Below are 19,053 nucleotides of genomic sequence, written 5' to 3'. Positions count from 1 at the left end.
AGCCAGGGAGCACGTACGGGAGAAAATCTCATCCTTTTCCCGTTTACATGTATGTGTTTTTCTTAGTTTTTTTTTTTGAAGTTGTGTGTTTCTTAGTTGGTGCATGTACGTGAGTTCTCTTTTTAAAGAGGCCCACCATTTACCAAATATATTTTCTTTAACATATGTTCGTTCAGATGTGTCACGTACAGTCGTTGGAGGCCCAGAGCATTATATATGTTACATAAATCTAACGGTCAAGATAATTCTATTTGTTAAGATTTACCAGATCGAGGGCTAGTAATTTCTAATTAACGTGCAATTTTCTAGCATATTTACCTTGCTCCTGGTTCACCTTATATTACTTTTAATATATAAATAGATGCAACATAAATATGTAGACAAGACCTGTGTTTGTTTTTTATTCCCAAGTTTGAACTAGTATAGTTCGGGTTCTTACATGATAGTGCATGTCACATTATTTTTTCACCGCTACAACGACCAAACCATGGACTGAGAAAACGGTGTTTCATATATCTAGTACTAGAGTTATTTTCTTCTCAGTTAGTACCGAAGATGCCAAATGGCGCGATGGTGCAATATGGAGGGATGTAGACATTGCACATTGCAGGTAGCGTCTGTAGCGCTAGGTTCCTTATTTCCTCGAACTGGGGCAGTTGTTGAGGCTGGACAGAGCCCTGGGCCTGTGGGTTTTGCTGAGATGGCCGGAAGGAGCCCTGGCCTAATGGATATTGTTGCAGAGGCTGTTGGAAGGAGACCTGGCTCGAAGGTTGTTGTTGTTGTTTTTGTTGTTGATGCAGAATAATAGCATGAACAACATTGTGAATGGCCTGGCACTGCGACTGCTCAGGGATCTGCCATAGGTGCTGACAACACAATTCTTGCAGCAGCTGGTAAGTACTTTGTTGCAAAACTTGTGATCTTCCATGCGCTATGTTGTGTTGCTGCAATACAACATCCATGCATGGAATCAGTTGTTGTTGCAAAATTTGTTGAAGGATTTGTTGTTGTTGTTGTTGTTGTTGCTGCTGCTGCTGCTGCTGTGAAATTGGTTGTTGTGGTTGCGAATACTGTGGTTGCGGTTGTGGATATGGTTGTTGTGGTCGAAATGGTTGTGGCTGTGAATATGGTAGTTGCGGCTGCGGAAATGGTTGCAGCTGCAGATATGGTTGTTGTGATGGAAATGGTTGCGGCTGTGGATATGGTTGTTGTGGTGGAAATGGTTGTTGCTGCCCTAGAAATTGTTGTTGTTGTACCAATGGAACTTGCTCTTGTGGCTGTTGCTGAGATGGATTTTGTGGCTGCAATTGTGGCACTGGAACTCTAACTGCAGTTGTGGCGGTGGTCGCCACGATAGCAAGGAGGGCAAGGATGAGAAAGGTCTTCATGGTGGATTTGTATTGACCACAGCTTGCTTGGCTTAAAAGATGCGCTCTACTAATGAGAATGATGGATGAGGAAGGATGATCGTCATGCTATGGGTCTATTTATAGCTGCCATGGAACGATCTCTTTCACAATTGGCATTTGTTTGTGTGAAAAGTGCTTGGATGCTTCTAAAAATCATCATTTGGTATGTTCTGTTTGGTGGCACTACTTACAAGTGTATTCTTGGACTGGTCATTAAAGTTCCATGTTGTTGCACTTTCATTCCACCACCAAAAAGGTGTGATAACATGCATGACTCATCTTATTCACTTTACAGCTCAAACACTAATCTAGATTGCCTATTTTTCTGAAACTAAGTTTGTAATTTTCTGCAAATTGTTACGCATAAACTAGATAAGCATGGCTGTCACGGTATATAGTTTGTAATCTTGTGTGGTCTGTTAAGATAGATAAGACAAGTAATGTAACTTGCTTTAGTAGGCCATGACTCGTCAAATTCCTTTTACATGTCAAGTGTTGTAGTGTTCTAGAAGTTATTAGCAAGCATAAATTTTGTAATGTTCTACAAGTTGTTACGTGTAAACTAGATAAGCTTGACTTGCACACAAACAAGATTGTAATCACTAGTCATCTACCCGTGCAACTGCACGGCCTAGCTATTATAGGGGTACATATTTATTAATAAATATTTATATGTAAAATTCAAGCGCTTAAATTACAGATATCATACATCTGAACATATGCTAAGCTATTCAAACAATTGTAGTACAATATAAGCACATATATTATAAACTTCATTATATGGAAGAGTGCCTCTACTTCCCATTTATATTAAAAAATATGAACATTTACAATACCAAAACTATATAGTATGGAAATACATTTCATGACGCATCTGGTAATATTGATTTCATATTGTGAATGTTGATATTTTTTTTATTATAAAGTTAGTTAAAATTTACAAATCTTGACTTTGACCAAACTTTATATGTAGATTAAAAATAAATGGAGGGAGTATCTTGGGGTCTCTGCCACGCCACATTTCTCATACATTCAGTACGCGTGTCGCCCCGAACGAGTGGAGACTGCATCGTCACCTTATCCTTTCCCTGCAGGCTCAAGTCTGCTTCTTCCCAATCTTTCATTTATAATCAAAGGAGAGTGAGGCGAGCTGGCCGGGCAGCTCTTCGTCGGGGACGTCGTCGTCTACTTGCGCGCGCCAATGGCCAGCTCTCGCCGGGATTCACCCTGTGCCCATGTACAACCGCCTTCCAGAAGCCATCCGAGCCGCGGCCCCGCAACGCTCGCGCGGAGGTCCCAACTTAGGAGGTGGACGAGGCTGTGCAGCTCGCGGCTAAGCTGCTCTTCGTCGGGGTCGCCGTCGTCTCCATGCGCCACACGGGAAGGAAGTTGGTCACCGAGTTCCCGGGGATTCGCCGCGCACCCAGGTACTCCGCCGCCTCCCTAGTATCTGTCTGAGAGGCGGCCCGCGACGCGTGAAAGTGTGTCCCGATTTTCGGACCCCCCAGCACTGATGTGGTCTCCCTTACCCATGTTGCAGCGACTGTGTTGTCGCATCGGGGACTGATACCGACATGCAGACCGGCGATAAGACTGAGACCGGCGCCGAGACTAGCGGAGTTAGTCTAGAACCGAAAGCAAAGAGGCCACGACGCCTAAACCAGCTCATGAGTACTAGATTGGCGGTCACGGAGATGGACGACGGTATTTTTGAGACAATAGCGCCCGAGGAAGCGCAATCGTGCTACGGCAATCAAATAGGTTGCATTGTACGGACAACTATAGAAGATAGATAATATGAGGCCCTCCCTCCTAAAGAAGCTGCACCAGATATTCTTGTTCCCGGACCGTAATGAAAAGGATAATAAAGATCCAGATAAGGACCTGGCAATGAAGAAGATAAACAAACACGCCATGACCAAGTTCAGCGATGTGTTGGCCGCCTGGAAAACAAGGTTGAAACATCAGATCGTCGACAAAAAGGAACCCTTGCTACCTCTTGCGCACTGCGTTGGTTTTCCCCAAAGAGTGAGGGATGATGCAGCAAAGTAGCGTAAGTATTTCCCTCAGGTTTTGAGAACCAAGGTATCAATCCAGTAGGAGGCTATGCGTCAGTCCCTCGTACCTGCACAAAACAAATAAATCGTCGCAACCAACGTGAATAGGGGTTGTCAATCCATACACGGCCACTTACGAGAGTGAGATTTGATAGATATGATAAAGATAATTTTTTTGGTATTTTGTTGATAAAGATGCAAAGTAAAATAAAGGCAAAGTAAAAAAGCAAAGGAAATAACTAAGTAGTAGGAGATTAATATGATAAAGATAGAACCGGGGGCCATAGGTTTCACTAGTGGCTTCTCTCGAGAGCATAAGTATTCTACGGTGGGTGAACAAATTACTATTAAGCAATTGACAGAATTGATCATAGTTATGAGATTATCTAGGTATGATCATGTATATAGGCATCACGTCCGAGACAAGTAGACCGACTCCTGCCTGCATCTACTACTATTACTCCACTCATCGACCGCTATCCAGCATGCATCTAGAGTATTAAGTTAAAAATAGATTAACGCCTTAAGTAAGATGACATGATGTAGAGGGATAGACTCATAAAATATGATGAAAACCCCATCTTGTTGTCCTCGATGGCAACAATACAATACGTGCCTTGCTGCCCCTACTGTCACTGGGAAAGGACACCGTAAGATTGAACCCAAAGCTAAGCACTTCTCCCATTGCAAGAAAGATCAATCTAGTAGGCCAAACCAAACTGATAATTCGAAGAGACTTGCAAAGATAACCAATCATACATAAAAGAATTCAGAGAAGATTCAAATATTATTCATAGATAGACTTGATCATAAACCCAAAATTCATCGGTCTCAACAAACACACCGCAAAAAGAAGGTTACATCGAATAGTTCTCCAGAAGAGAGGGGGAGAACATTGTATTGAGATTCAAAAAGAGAGAAGAAGCCATCTAGGTAATAACTATGGACCCGTAGGTCTGAGGTTAACTACTCACACTTCATCGGAGAGGCTATGGTGTTGATGTAGAAGCCCTCCATGATCGATGCCCCCTCCGGCAGAGCTCCGGAACAGGCGCCAAGATGGGATCTCGTGGATACAGAAAGTTGCGGTGGTGGAATTAGGGTTTTGGCTCCGTATATGATCATTTGGGGGTACGTAGGTATATATAGGAGGAAGGAGTACGTCGGTGGAGCAACAGGGGGCCCACGAGGGTGGAGGGCGCGCCGGGGGGGTAGGCACGCCCCCTACCTCGTGGCCTCCTCTTTTGTGTCTTGACGGAGGGTCCAAGTCTCCTGGGTCTTGTTCGTTGAGAAAATCACGTTCCCGAAGGTTTCATTCCGTTTGGACTCCGTTTGATATTCCTTTTCTTTGAAACCCTAAAACAGGCAAAAAACACCAATCTTGGGCTCGGCCTCCAGTTAATAGGTTAGTCCCAAAAATAATATAAAAGTGGATAATAAAGCCCAATATTGTCCAAAACAGTAGATAATATAGCATGGAGCAATCATAAATTATAGATACGTTGGAGACGTATCAAGCATCCCCAAGCTTAATTCCTGCTCGTCCTCGAGTAGGTAAATGATAAAAACAGAATTTTTGATGAAGAGTACTACTTAGCATGATTTTAATGTAATTCTTCTTAATTGTGGTATGAATATTCAGATCCGAAAGATTCAAGACAAAAGTTCGTATTGACATAAAAATAATAATACTTCAAGCATACTAACTGAGCAATTATGTCTTCTCAAAATAACATGGCCAAAGAAAGTTCATCCCTACAAAATCATATAGTTTAGTCATGCTTCATTTTTGTCACACAACAATGCTCTCATCATGCACAACCCCGATGACAAGCCAAACAATTGTTTCATACTTTAGTGATCTCAAACCTATAAACTTTCACGCAATATATGATTGCAAGCCATGGACATAACACTATGGGTGGAATACAATATAATGAGTGGAGTTATGTGGAGAAGACAAAAAGGAGAAAGTCTCACATCAACGAGGCTAATCAATGGGCTATGGAGATGCCCATCGATTGATGTTAATGCAAGGAGTAGGGATTGCCATGCAACGGATGCACTAGAGCTATAAATGTATGAAAGCTCAACAAAAGAAACTAAGTGGGTGTGCATCCAACTTGCTTTCTCACAAAGACCTAGGGCACTTGAGGAGGCCCATTGTTGGAATATACAAGCCAAGTTCTATAATGAAAAATTCCCACTAGTATATGAAAGTGACAAATCAAGATACTCTCTATCATGAAGATTACGGTGCTAGTTTGGATCACAAGTGTGGAAAAAAGGATAGTAGCATTGCCCCCCTTTTTATATTTTTTTATTTGGCCTTTTTTTGGCCCTTCCTTTTTTCTCTTTTTGGGACCATGCTCTATTAATGATGATCATCACACTTCTATTTATTTACAACTCAATAATTACTACTCGATACTAGAACAAAGTATGACTCTATGTGAATTCCTCTGGCGGTGTACCGGGATATGCAATGGACCAAGAGTGACATGTATGAAAGAATTATGAACGGTGGCCTTGCCACAAATACTATGTCAACTACATGATTATGCTAAGCAATATGACAATGATGAATGTGTCATGATGAACGGAATGGTGGAAAGTTGCATGGCAATATATGTCGGAATGGCTATGGAAATGCCATAATAGGTAGGTATGGTGGCTGTTTTGAGTAAGATATAAGGAGGTTTATGTGTGAAAGAGCATATCATATCACGGGGTTTGGATGCACCGGCGAAGTTTGCTCCAACACTCAATGTGGGAAAGGGCAATGCACGGTACCGAAGAGGCTAGCAAGGATGGAAGGGTGAGAGTGCGTATAATTCATGGACTCAACATTAGTCATAAAGAACTCACATACTTATTGCAAAAATCTACAGGTCATCAAAAACCTCGGTACTACGCTCATGCTCCTAGGGGGATAGATTGGTAGGAAAAGACCATCGCTCGTCCCCGACCGCCACTCATAAGGAAGACAATCAAATAACACCTCATGTTTCAAATTTGTTACACAACGTTTACCATACGTGCATGCTACGGGACATGCAAATTTCAACACAAGTATTTCTCAATTTCACAACTACTCAACTAGCACGACTTTGATATTAGTACCTCCATATCTCAAAACAATCATCAAGCATCAAACTTCTCTTAGTATTCAAAACACTCTTAAGAAAATTTTACTAACTTTGAATACCTAGCATATTAGGATTTTAAGCAAATTACCATGCTATTAAGCATCTCAAAATTATCTAAGTGAAGCATGAGAGATCAATAGTTTTTATAAAACAAATCCACCACCGTGCTCTAAAAGATATAAGTGAAGTACTAGAGCAAAACTATATAACTCAAAAGATATAAGCGAAGCACATAGAGTATTCTAACAAATTCCAAATCATGTATGGCTCTCTCAAAAGGTGTGTACAGCAAGGATGATTGTGGTAAACTAACAAATAAAGAGTCAATAATACAAGACGCTCCAAGCAAAACACATATCATGTGGCGAATAAAAATATAGCTCCAAGTAAAGTTACCGATAGAAGTAGACGAAAGAGGGGATGACTTCCGGGGCATCCCCAAGCTTTGGCTTTTAGGTGTACTTAGATTATCTTGGGGGTGCCATGGTCATCCCCAAGCTTAGGCTCTTGTCACTCCTTGTTCCATAATCCATCAAATCTTTACCCAAAACTTGAAAACTTCACAACACAAAACTTGAAGTAGAAAATCTCGTGAGCTCCGTTAGCGAAAGAAAATAAAAGACCACTTCAAGGTACTGTAATGAACTCATTATTTATTTATATTGGTGTTATACCTACTGTATTCCAACTTCTGTATGGTTTATAAACTATTTTACTAGCCATAGGTTCATCAAAGTAAGCAAACAACACACGAAAAACAGAATCTTTCAAAAACAGAACAGTCTGTAGTAATCTGTAGCTACCTCAAGAGCTGGAACCCCAAAAATTCTAAAATAAATTTCTGGACGTGTGGAATTTATCTATTAATCATCTGCAGAAATAATTAACTAAATAGAACGTTCCAAATAAAAATGGCAGCAGTTCTCGTGAGCGTTGAAGTTTCTGTTTTTGACAGCAAGTGTAACAAGACTTTCCCCAAGTCTTCCTAACGGTTCTACTTGGCACAAACACTAATTAAACACAAAGAACACAACCAAAACAGAGGCTAGATAAATTATTTATTACTAAACAGGAGCAAAAATCAAGGAATAAAAAAAAATTGCGTTGCCTCCCAACAAGCGCTATCGTTTAACGCCACTAGCTAGGCATAACAAGCAAGGATAGATCTAGGTATTGCCATCTTTGGTAGGCAATCCATAAGTGGCTATCATAATAGATTCATAAGGTAATTCAATTTACTTTCTAGTAAAGTGTTCCATGCCTTTCCTTAATGGAAATTGGAATCTAATATTTCCTTCCTTCGTATCAATAATTGCACCAATCGTTCTAAGGAAAGGTCTACCAAGAATAATAGGACATGAAAGATTGCAATCTATGTCAAGAACAATAAAATCTACAGGCACATAATTCCTATTTGCATCAATAAGAACATCATTAATTCTTCCCATAGGTTTCATAATAGTGGAATCCACAAGGCGCAAGTTTAAAGAGCAATCATCAAAATCACGGAAACCTAACAAATGACACAAAGTCTTTGGAATCGTGGAAACACTAGCACCCAAATCACATAAAGCATAGCATTCATGATATTTAATTTAAATTTTAATAGTTGGTTCCCAATCATCATAAAGCTTTCTAGGGATAGAAACTTCCAATTCAAGTTTTTCTTCATAAGATTGCATCAAGGTATCAACGATATGTTTAGTAAACGCTTTATTTTGACTATAAGGATGAGGAGAATTTAGCACGGATTGTAACAAGGATATACAATCAATCAAAGAGCAATTTTCATAGTTAAATTCCTTGAAATCAATAATAGTGGGTTTGGCAACATCTAGGGTTTTAATTTCTTCAATCCCACCTTTATCAATTTTAGCATCAAGATCAACAAATTCTGAATTCTTGGAACGCCTTATAGGTAAAGGTGGATCATATTCAGTCCCATCATTATCAAGATTCATATTGCAAAACAAAGATTTAATAGGGAACACATCAATAACTTTTAGATCTTCATCATTATTTTCATAGGAACTAGAAGAACACGCTCTTATAAAGGCATCTTTCTTAGCACGCATCCTAGCGGTTCTTTCTTTGCACTCATCAATGGAAATTCTCATGGCTTTGAGAGACTCATTGACATCATGCTTAGGTGGAATAGATCTAAGTTTCAAAAATCAACATCAAGAGTAATTCTATCAACGTTCCTATCCAAATCATCAATCTTGAGCAATTTTTCTTCAATCAAGGCATTGAAATTATTTTGCAAAGTAATAAATTCTTTAATATTAGATTCAAAATTAGAGGGCATATTATTATAATTTGCATAAGAATTTTTGTAGGAATTACCATAATTATTAGAGAGATTACTATTATAAGGCCTAGGGTTGAAATTTCCTCTATACGCGTTGTTACCAAAATTGTTCCTACCAACAAAATCCACATCCATAGATTCATTATTATTCTCAATCAAAGTAGACAAGGGCATATCATTAGGATCAGAAGAAACACTCTTATTAGCAAATAATTTCAGAAGTTCATCCATCTTTCCACTCAAAACATTAATTTCTTCTATCGCATGCACCTTTTTATTATTAGATCTTTCAGTATGCCGTTGAGCATAATTAACCATAATATTATCTAGGAGTTTAGTAGCTTCTCCTAAAGTGATTTCCATAAAAGTGCCTCCCGCGGCCGAATCTAAAAGATTTCTAGAAGCAAAATTCAATCCGGCATAAAAATTTTGTATAATCATCCACAAATTTAAATCATGGGCAGGGCCATTACGTACCATTGGTTTCATTCTCTCCCAAGCTTGTGCAACATGTTCATGATCAAGTGGCTTAAAATTCATAATATCATTTGCAAGAGAGATGATCTTAGCAGGAGGAAAATACTTAGAGATAAAAGCATCTTTGCACTTATTCCATGAATCAATACTATTTTTAGGCAAAGACGAAAACCAAGCTTTAGCACGATCTCTAAGCGAAAAAGGAAATAGCTTCAATTTAACAATATCATTATCCACACCTTTCTTGTTTTGCATGTCACACAAATCAATGAATCTATTTAGGTGGGTACCGGCATCTTCACTAGGAAGGCCGGAAAACAGATCTTTCATGACAAGATTATGCAAAGCAGTATTAATTTGACAAGATTCTGCATTGGTAAGAGGATCAATCGGAGTGCTAATAAAATCATTGTTGTTGGTATTGGTGAAGTCACATAATTTAGTATTATCTTGAGCCATCGTGACAAGCAACACTAGTATAAAAAGGGTCAAACGTGAAGCACATTAGTGCCGGTTTGTATTTGAGCCGGCACTAATGTATACATTAGTGCCGGTTCCAACGGCTAGCCGGGGCGCTTTCATTAGTACCAGTTCGTGGCGAACCTTTAGCACCGGTTCGTGCCACGAACCGGTACTAATGAGAGTGGTGGCAGGATGTTGTCAGACTGGGGCCCCTCCAGCCCCTTTAGTACCGGTTCTTGGCACGAACCGGTACTAAAGGTTGTCCTACATAAACCCTTCGTCCACCCGAGCTCGCTCTGTTCTTCCCCTTTCCCCTCTCCTCTCTGTTCTTCCCTTCTTCCTCTCGAGCTCATCACACATTTTGCCCAAAATTTGTCAAGATTTGAAGGCCCCCATCCATTCAAATGATCACAAAGGTTAGCAACTTTGTCCTTTCATCTCTCATTGCTGGATTAGCTCCTGCAATGCTTTATATAGTGATTAATTTGTGAGTTCAGTAATTTGGGAGGATATATATATATATATGTGTGCTATTATTTGATTTATATGCAATTTTTTCTAGGAGGTATGTGAACCGGAAATTCTAGCCGACCCTATTGTCGAGAGGTTAAATTTAGTTGAAAGAGAAAACGAGTACTTGAAAGAAAAATTGAAAAGAATTGAGGGGGAGAAGATGGAATTGGAGTTGCATGTTGCCGATGTCGTCGATGATCACAAGATCAAGATGGAGAAAATGCGCTTGAAGATTAGAAAGATTAGAAAATATGCCATCGATAGTGAGGCTTGGTATCATTATGCTGTTGGATCCATTGTTACCTTAGTTGCGATCTTGATCGTATTTGTTGTTGCATTTAAATGCTTTAGCTAGAGAGTTATTTGTTTGTTGCATTTAAGTGTTGTATGAACTTGTATTAATTTGGTCTATTCGGTGTTGTGTAATGAAGATGAGCCGGCAATGGATGTACGATGACCGATGCTCTCCCCAGTTCGTTGAGGGCGTGCATATTTTTCTGCTTGCGGCTGAGGCAAACAAGCGGGCGGATGGTTTTATGCCTTGTCCATGTGCTCGCTGTAAGAATGGTCACAATTACTCTACGTCAAGAACCATTCACGTCCACCTGTTTAAGTCCAGTTTCATGCCCCACTATAATGTTTGGACCAAGCACGGAGAAAGAGGGGTTATGTTGGAAGACAATGAAGAAGAAGAGGACGACGATTGCTATCCTGGCCATGGGTTCCCTGAATACGATGATACAAAAATGGGGGAAGAAGCTGAGCCGGTAATGCGGGAAGAAGCTGAGCCGGCAATGCGGGAAGAAGCTGAAGAAGAAGCATCAGATGAGCCCGTTGATGATCTAGGTCGGGCCATTGCCGATGCAAAGAGAAACTGCGCAAGTGATTTGGAGAAAAAGAAGTTGCAGCGCATGTTAGAGGATCACAAAAAATTGTTGTACCCGAATTGCGTAGGTGACAAGAAAAAGCTGGGCACCACACTGGAATTGCTGCAATGGAAGGCAGAGAATTATCTGACAAGGGATTTGGAAAGTTGCTGGTAATGATAAAGGATATGCTTCCAAAGGACAACGAATTGCCCGAGAGTACGTACGAAGCAAAGAAGGCTGTCTGCCCTCTAGGGTTAGAGGTGCAGAAGATACATGCATGCCCTAATGATTGCATCCTCTACCGCGGTGAGTACGAGGATTTGAACGCTTGCCCGGTATGTGGTGCATTGCGCTATAAGATCAGCCGCGATGACCCTGGTGATGTCGAGGGCCGGCGCCCCAGGAAGAAGATTCCTGCCAAGGTGATGTGGTATGGTCCTATAATACCACGGTTGAAATGTTTGTTCCAAAACAAAGAGCATGCCAAGGCGATGCGATGGCACAGAGAAGACCGTAAGAAAGACAGAAAGTTGAGAGTACCCGCTGATGGGTTGCAGTGGAGAAAAATCGAAAGAAAGTACGGGAAGGAGTTTGTAGATGACGCAAGGAGCGTATGGTTTGGTCTAAGCGCAGATGGCATTAATCCTTTTGGGGAGCAGAGCAGCAACCATAGCAGCTGGCCTGTGACTCTGTGTTTGTATAACCTTCCTCCTTGGTTGTGCATGAAGCGGAAGTTCATTATGATGCCAGTGCTCATCCAAGGCCCTAAGCAACCCGACAACGACATTGATGTGTACCTAAGGCCATTAGTTGAAGAACTCTTACAACTGTGGAATGGAACAGGTGTACGTGCGTGGGATGAGCACATGTGGGAAGAATTTGACCTAAAGGCATTGCTGTTCGTGACCATCAATGATTGGCCTGCTCTCAGTAACCTTTCAGGACAGACAAACAAGGGATACCGCGCATGCACCCACTGTTTGGACGATACCGACAGTATATATTTGGCTAATAAGAATGTGTACCTGGGACATCGTCGATTTCTTCCGAGCAGGCATCCCGTAAGAAAGAAAGGCAAGCATTTCAAAGGTGAGGCGGATCACCGGACGAAGCCTCGCCACCGTACTGGTGCTGATGTACATGATATGGTCAAGGATTTGAAGGTGGTCTTTGGAAAGGGTCTTGGTGGACAACCTGTTCCGGATGACGCTGACGGACGCGCACCCATGTGGAAGAAGAAATCTATATTTTGGGACCTGCCCTATTGGAAAGACCTCGAGGTCCGCTCCACAATCGACGTGATGCACGTGACGAAGAATCTTTGTGTGACCCTTCTTGGCTTCTTGGGCGTGTATGGGAAGACAAAATATACACCTGAGGCACGGGAGGACCAGCAACGTATGCACGGAAAAGACGGCATACATCAGGGTCATGCAAGCTACGCTCTTACCAAAGAAGAGAAGGAAATCTTCTTTGAATGCCTGCTCAGTATTAAGGTACCGTCTGGCTTCTCGTCGAATATAAAGGGAATAATAAACATGGCAGAGAAAAAGTTCCAGAACCTAAAGTCTCATGACTGCCACGTGATTATGACGCAACTGCTTCCGGTTGCATTGAGGGGGCTTCTACCGGAAAACGCTTGATTAGCCATTGTGAAGCTATGTGCATTTCTCAATGCAATCTCTCAGAAGGTAATCGATCTAGAAATCATACCAAGGTTACAGAATAATTTGGTGCAATGTCTTGTCAGTTTTGAGTTGGTGTTCCCACCATCCTTCTTCAACATCACGCACGTCCTAGTTCACCTATGCGAAGAGATTAACGTTTTGGGTCCTGTATTTCTACACAATATGTTCCCCTTTGAGAGGTTCATGGGAGTCTTAAAGAAATATGTTCATAACCGTGCTAGGCCAGAAGGAAGCATCTCCAAGGGCCGTCAAAATGAGGAGGTCATTGAGTTTTGTATTGACTTTATTCCTGACCTTAAGCCGATTGGTGTTCCTGAATCGCGGCATAAGGGCAGACTGGATGGAAAAGGCACGCTAGGAGGGGAACAAATAATATGTATGGATGGACATTCTCTCACTGAAGCACACTACAGAGTTCTATAGAATTCCGCCTTGGTGGCTCGTTATATGGATGAACACAAGAATTTGCTACGCTCCAAACACCCGGAGCGGTCTGATGACTGGATTAGACGTGAACAAACCAGGAGTTTCGCCAGTTGGTTGCAAGCACGTACCATGCATGACACATCTATTGAAGATGACCTGTACTTGCTGTCCTAGTTACCATCTTCGAATATAATGACTTTCAAAGGGTACGAGATAAATGGTAATACATTTTACACGATCGCCCAAGATAAGAAGAGCACCAACCAAAACAGTGGTGTCCGCTTTGATGCAGAAACCAAGATGGGAAAGGAAACATATTATGGTTATATACAGGACATATGGGAACTTGACTATCGACGTGGTTTGAAGGTCCCTTTGTTTCGGTGCAAATGGGTCAATATGACACGAGGCGGGGTAACAGAAGACCCGCAGTACGGAATGACAACAGTGGATCTCAACAATCTTGCGTATGCAGACGAACCATTCGTCCTAGCCAATGATGTGGCACAGGTTTTCTATGTGAAGGACATGTCTACCAAGCCAAGAAAAAGAAAAGATAAGGAAGCGAATGCATCGTACGATGAGCCAAAGCGGCACATAGTTCTTTCTGGGAAGAGAAACATTGTGGGAGTGGATGACAAGACAGACAAGTCAGAAGATTATGAAAAGTTTGATGAAATTGCTCCATTCACAGTGAATATTGACCCGAGCATCCCGTTAAATGATGAAGATTTTCCATGGTTACGGTGCAAAGGGACACACGCGAAGAAAAAGTTTCACACCCAAAGATCTGGGATGTGATCGGCTTCACTAGCTATCATCACTTTCTTCTGTGTTTCACACCCAGAAGGGAATCTTTATAATAGTCAGGGTAGTTAATTATGTGTTTTGGCATTTGAAACGCGAAGAAATTTTATGTGCAAACAAATTCTTTCATGCCTTTACTGATTTTTAAAGATAACTTATTCACAAACTAGTGATTCACACTAATTTCAAATAATTCAAAATTTAAACTATTCAAATTTGAAAACTACGTGCACTAACAGAAAGTTTGTAATTTTTTGTACCTAAAGCAAAAATATTCACAAAGAAACTCTAAATACAAAAAAAAACAACTCAAAAATAAATAAAGCAAAAAAAGCCCGCCTACTAGGCTAGAGCGGCCTGCATACGACTAGAAACCGAACCCGTTGTTGGGCCAGGATGCAGGCCCGCAAAGGCCCAGTAGGCCCACGGGGCAGCACAACACAGGTAGGCCCAGAAGGCCTGCATTTGAGAGGAGCTCGAAGGAGCAGCCGCGGCTGGGTTTATAAACCAGTGCGGCTGCCCTTCGCTAGGCGAGGTGGGACTAAACTTTGCACCCCTCGCCTGGCAGCGCATCCCCCTTTAGTACCGGTTCGTGGCACCAACCGGTACTAAAGGGGGGGCCATTAGTACCGGTTGGAGCCACCAACCGGTACTAAAGGGGGTCGCTTCCCGCTGCTTGGCCTGGCCAAAACAGGCCTTTAGTACCAGTTGGTGGTTCCAACCGGTACTAAAGGTGTCCCCTATATAAGAAACACTTCGAAAATTTTTAGTTTCTCATCTCCCACTTCTCTCTGCCGCTGCCCCGTCCCGCGCCGTCACCGCCCCTGTCGCGCCGTCCCCGTCGACTCCGCGACGCCCCCGTCCTCGTCGCGTCGTCCCTGTCGACTCCGCGGCGCCCCCGTCGCCGGCCTGTCGCCGCACCGGCTCGTCGCCGTCCCGGTCGCCGCACCGGCCCATCGCCGATCCCCTCGCTTCGCTGTCGCCGTCGCCTTTGGATCGACCTCGCCTCGCCGTCGCCGTCGCCTCGACCTTGCCCGCGCGCGCTGTGAGCCCCTCCCCCGGCCCCTCTCCTCCCTCCAAGCGATCAAAGCCACACCGCGCGCCGGCGCCGACCGTAGCGCACACACATGCGCGCGCGCACACACACACACTACATGCACACACACACACACACACACTACACACACACACTACACGCGCACACACACACAATTTTTCTGTTTTTAGCTTTTAGTTTTTTCTGTTTTTCTGTTTTTCATACAAAGTTTTAGATGAATTAATTAATTAGATGAATTTTATAGAAATGTTATAGAAATGTTAGTTATATAGAAATGTTATAAATTTTGGAAATGTTAGTTTTAGCTAGCTAGATGAATTAGATTAATTTCAAATTGTTAGACGATGATCGATGTTTTTTTAGTTTCTTATATTTTTAGTTATAAAATTTAGAATTTGCATATATGAAATCATCACAATCCATCATTTAAAAAATGTTACTTTACTTTTGCGGCATATAATATTTGTTGTCGACGATGCCCGACCCGCATCCTCGCCGTCGACACGTCCGCGACGACGTCCAGCTGACCCATGTCCGGGACTGGGCTCCGCCGGGCTGGCACTGGGAGGTGCTGCCTGGAGGGGCGCGCCGCTTGATGAGGAACCCGGCCCCGGGTCCCGTCGTCGACCCTGATCTCGTTTGGTGGCCTTCGCGTGGGCCAGTTTCGGTGCGGAAGGAGCCGGCCCCGCCGGAGGTGGTACGTCGTCGTGTCAGGGAGGAGGATGAGCACGTCCATCGCTACATGGTTGCGTTAGAGGGCGGCAGGTTCTATAATACCTGGCAGTTTCTTCAGGGATCTCACTTCAGCTATGATCCTGTGAGGGTTCCTTCTCTTTGGGTGTCCACCGCCCGCACTATGATGTATTAGCTACCTAGCCAGTGATGTACTGTTCAATATTATATATTATTCGAGACGATGTATTCGAGATTAAATCTATTATTCGAGACGATGTATTCGAGATTATATCTATTATTCGAGACGATGTATTCGAGATTATATCTATTATTCGAGATTATACTAAATTGTTTTATATTTCTTTTGGCATAGTTAAATAAAAGCTATGGCGGACAATACCAACAGAGAGAGAGAACAGACCATGTTCGATATCATACGCGGGCCAGATGATGATCAGAATGAAGAAGATTTTGACGGCTCCGAATTTCTAAACAACACCGGAGAGGGTGATATGATATTCGATCGCGACGACCGAGAAGATGAAGTCATGAACTATGACGAAGAACATGTTGATCCTGAAACAACAAACACCGGCGAGGTATATATATTTATATAAGTAAGAATCTGGTGATCATCGCATGTTTTAAATGAGTTGAAGATATATTAACGAATCGATCTTTCTTCTTTTAGCCATCCGGATCGAGCAAATCTTCAGGCTAAAGGACGAAACGAGGCCCGAACAAAAAGTTGAAGGAGGGCGTAAAGTACAATATCGAGGCATTCAAACCTAATGGCGAACCATTAGCGCCTAAGAAGAATGCGGACAAGTTCGTTCGTTAGTGCGGAGTTCTTGTGAAGGACCAACTCCCGATCTCCCTTCAAGAATGGAGAAAGCCAGCAAAGCCACGTCCAAATGTTACTTTTGTCGACGAGAATAAAAAAAACTGATTTGGGATACTCTCATGGAACATTTCACCCTACCAGATCATTTCACAGAAGCAGATGTGCAGAAAGTCAAGGACGCTGCTTTTAGGAAGATGGCGGTTGCATTCAAGAACCACAAGAGAACGACGTGGGAGAAGTACGTCAAGGGAGCAAGGAAGACTCCAGTATTCGAGGGGATACTAGAGAATCAAAGTGCTCATTGGGACGATTTCGTGAAATTCAAGGATTCAGAATTAGCTAAGGAACGGTCGAGAATAAACAAGAAGAATGCCGAAAAAAAGGATAAGTTCCATAAGCTGGGGGCAGGTGGCTACGCGGTGGCAACGCCTAAGTGGGATAAGTCTGAGAAAGAGATGGAGGATGCAAGTGTCACTCCGGTTACTAAGAGCTGGCCCCCCAGGTGCAGGACTTGGTTCTATGCGCATGGGGGGGAGTTGGACCCGAAGACAGGCAATGTTTCGACGAAGGCATGTCTGAACGGAGCCGACGATGCGATACTTGTTGCAATAGAAGAGGCTCGATCGGGGGTGTTCCAGCCCAACAGAGAGAATGACGAGCTTACACGTGCCCTGGGAAATCCTGAACACCCAGGAAGAACATGAGGCAAGGGCGCTATTCCGTGGTATGAGGGGTTTTCGGACTGGAACGCCGACTATAGAACCCGTGCGAGAAAGAAGATTGCGGAGGAGAAGAAGAGGAAGATGGAGGAGGAGCAGAGGAAGATGGAGGAGGAGCAGAGGAAGCGGGACTATGAACGCCTTCAAGGCCTAGAAGCAAGTCAAGCGGAATTAGCAGTTAAATTCCAGCGGCAGTAGGAGCAGATCGACTCACTTAGCCTGCAAAGGGGGTCTCAGCAGCTGCAGCAGCTAGCGGATGATCCAGCATTGGATAGCACCGCCGCATCCATGCCGAGAAGCAGCGTGGGTTCCGCCCCGGGTGACGCAGTGCTGGATAGATACCCCGTGGATGACATCACGGAGAACACTAATTGCGAGCTACACTTCAAAATGAAGAACATATCCATGAAGGTGGCGGACGCCGTTGCTTTTTCAAATTCCCCCGAGGCAACCTTCCATTGCAACACGATTCCAGCGGGCTATGCTCGTGTCATGGTTGATGAGGTGGTGGACCCATATTCAGAGCTACAGCTTGACATTCCTGGAGGTGACGACGAGCACACATCGGGAGAGGCCATACATCATGTCATCCTATGGAGAAAGGATTGCATCATCTTTTGAAGGCCACCGACACCGCGTCACCCGACTCCTCGTCGAAGTCCGCCACCGAGTCAGCAGACTCCCGCTCCAAGTCCACCAACGCGTGAGTCCACTCCTCCTCCTCCAAGTCCGGCAAAGTGTCAGGCCACTCCTCTTCCAAGTCCGACACAGCGTCAGACGTCCAATCCTCCTCCAAGTCCGGCACAACCTCAGGCCACTCCTCCTCCAAGTCCGGCACAGCTTCAGGCCACTCCTCCTCGTCCAATTCAGCCCCGTCAGCCGTCTCCGCCGCCTCAGCAATCGCAGAAGAGACACCCCGCAGCTATGGTGCGTAGCGGTACCAGTCGAGGTCATAGTACAGGAAGTACAGGCGGAGGCAAGCGATATAAATATGGTCCAAACCTCACTACTCCTCTTCCTGTGAGGGCTTACGACAGGACCGAGGAGCAAACCAATGCCATAGTGCGGGCAGAAGTCGACGCCCATTTTGGACCGAAACTGCCACCGCCGCCAAGGGAGAAAGTGCATGTGGAACTAGTTGACCACTTCATTCGTATGGCTCAACCACCAGCTCCTAAGCCTATTGACACAGACTATGAGCGCCACATCAGGAAGTTACATCGACAACGTCTACAGAAGGAGGCGAGCTCGAGCTCGAGCAAACAACAAGCAGCTGTCCAAAAATGCTGGAAAACCGTTGCCCAGCTGGGAGAACAGGCGGCGCAATCGATCCCCCCGCTTGTTGTGCCGCCAACAACACATGACAGTACGCGCGCCCAATATTATTGTGGCCAAACAGTTTACGTTCCCGAGGTGGGCGATGTGGTAATAACCCAAGAGCATATAATGCAGGCAGAAGAACTCAATATCACTGTTGGACAACTCCTCGAGATCGAGGACATGCCTGTGATTACAGAGGAGGAAATAAAACGGAAATATGTCCGGGGCCAACCTTTGGTCAAGCCAGAAGATGTCAAGAAGCTCCCAACG

General features: G+C 43.6%; 1 protein-coding gene across 1 annotated transcript; it reads right to left on the bottom strand.

The window, feature by feature from the left end:
* Positions 1 to 375: 375 nt before the first annotated feature.
* LOC125526727 (alpha/beta-gliadin) lies at positions 376 to 1,475 on the bottom strand. The gene has a single exon (XM_048691366.2). The coding sequence runs from the start codon at positions 1,386 to 1,388 to the stop codon at positions 540 to 542; it is 849 nt and encodes a 282-aa protein (XP_048547323.2). The 5' UTR covers positions 1,389 to 1,475; the 3' UTR covers positions 376 to 539.
* Between the last annotated feature and the right edge of the window lie 17,578 nt (positions 1,476 to 19,053).

The sequence above is a fragment of the Triticum urartu genome, chromosome 6A (assembly GCF_056163025.1).
Source record: "Triticum urartu cultivar PI428250 chromosome 6A, HENAU_Tu73, whole genome shotgun sequence".
Lineage (NCBI taxonomy): Eukaryota > Viridiplantae > Streptophyta > Magnoliopsida > Poales > Poaceae > Triticum > Triticum urartu.
This window is presented reverse-complemented; position numbering and strand designations above follow the sequence as displayed.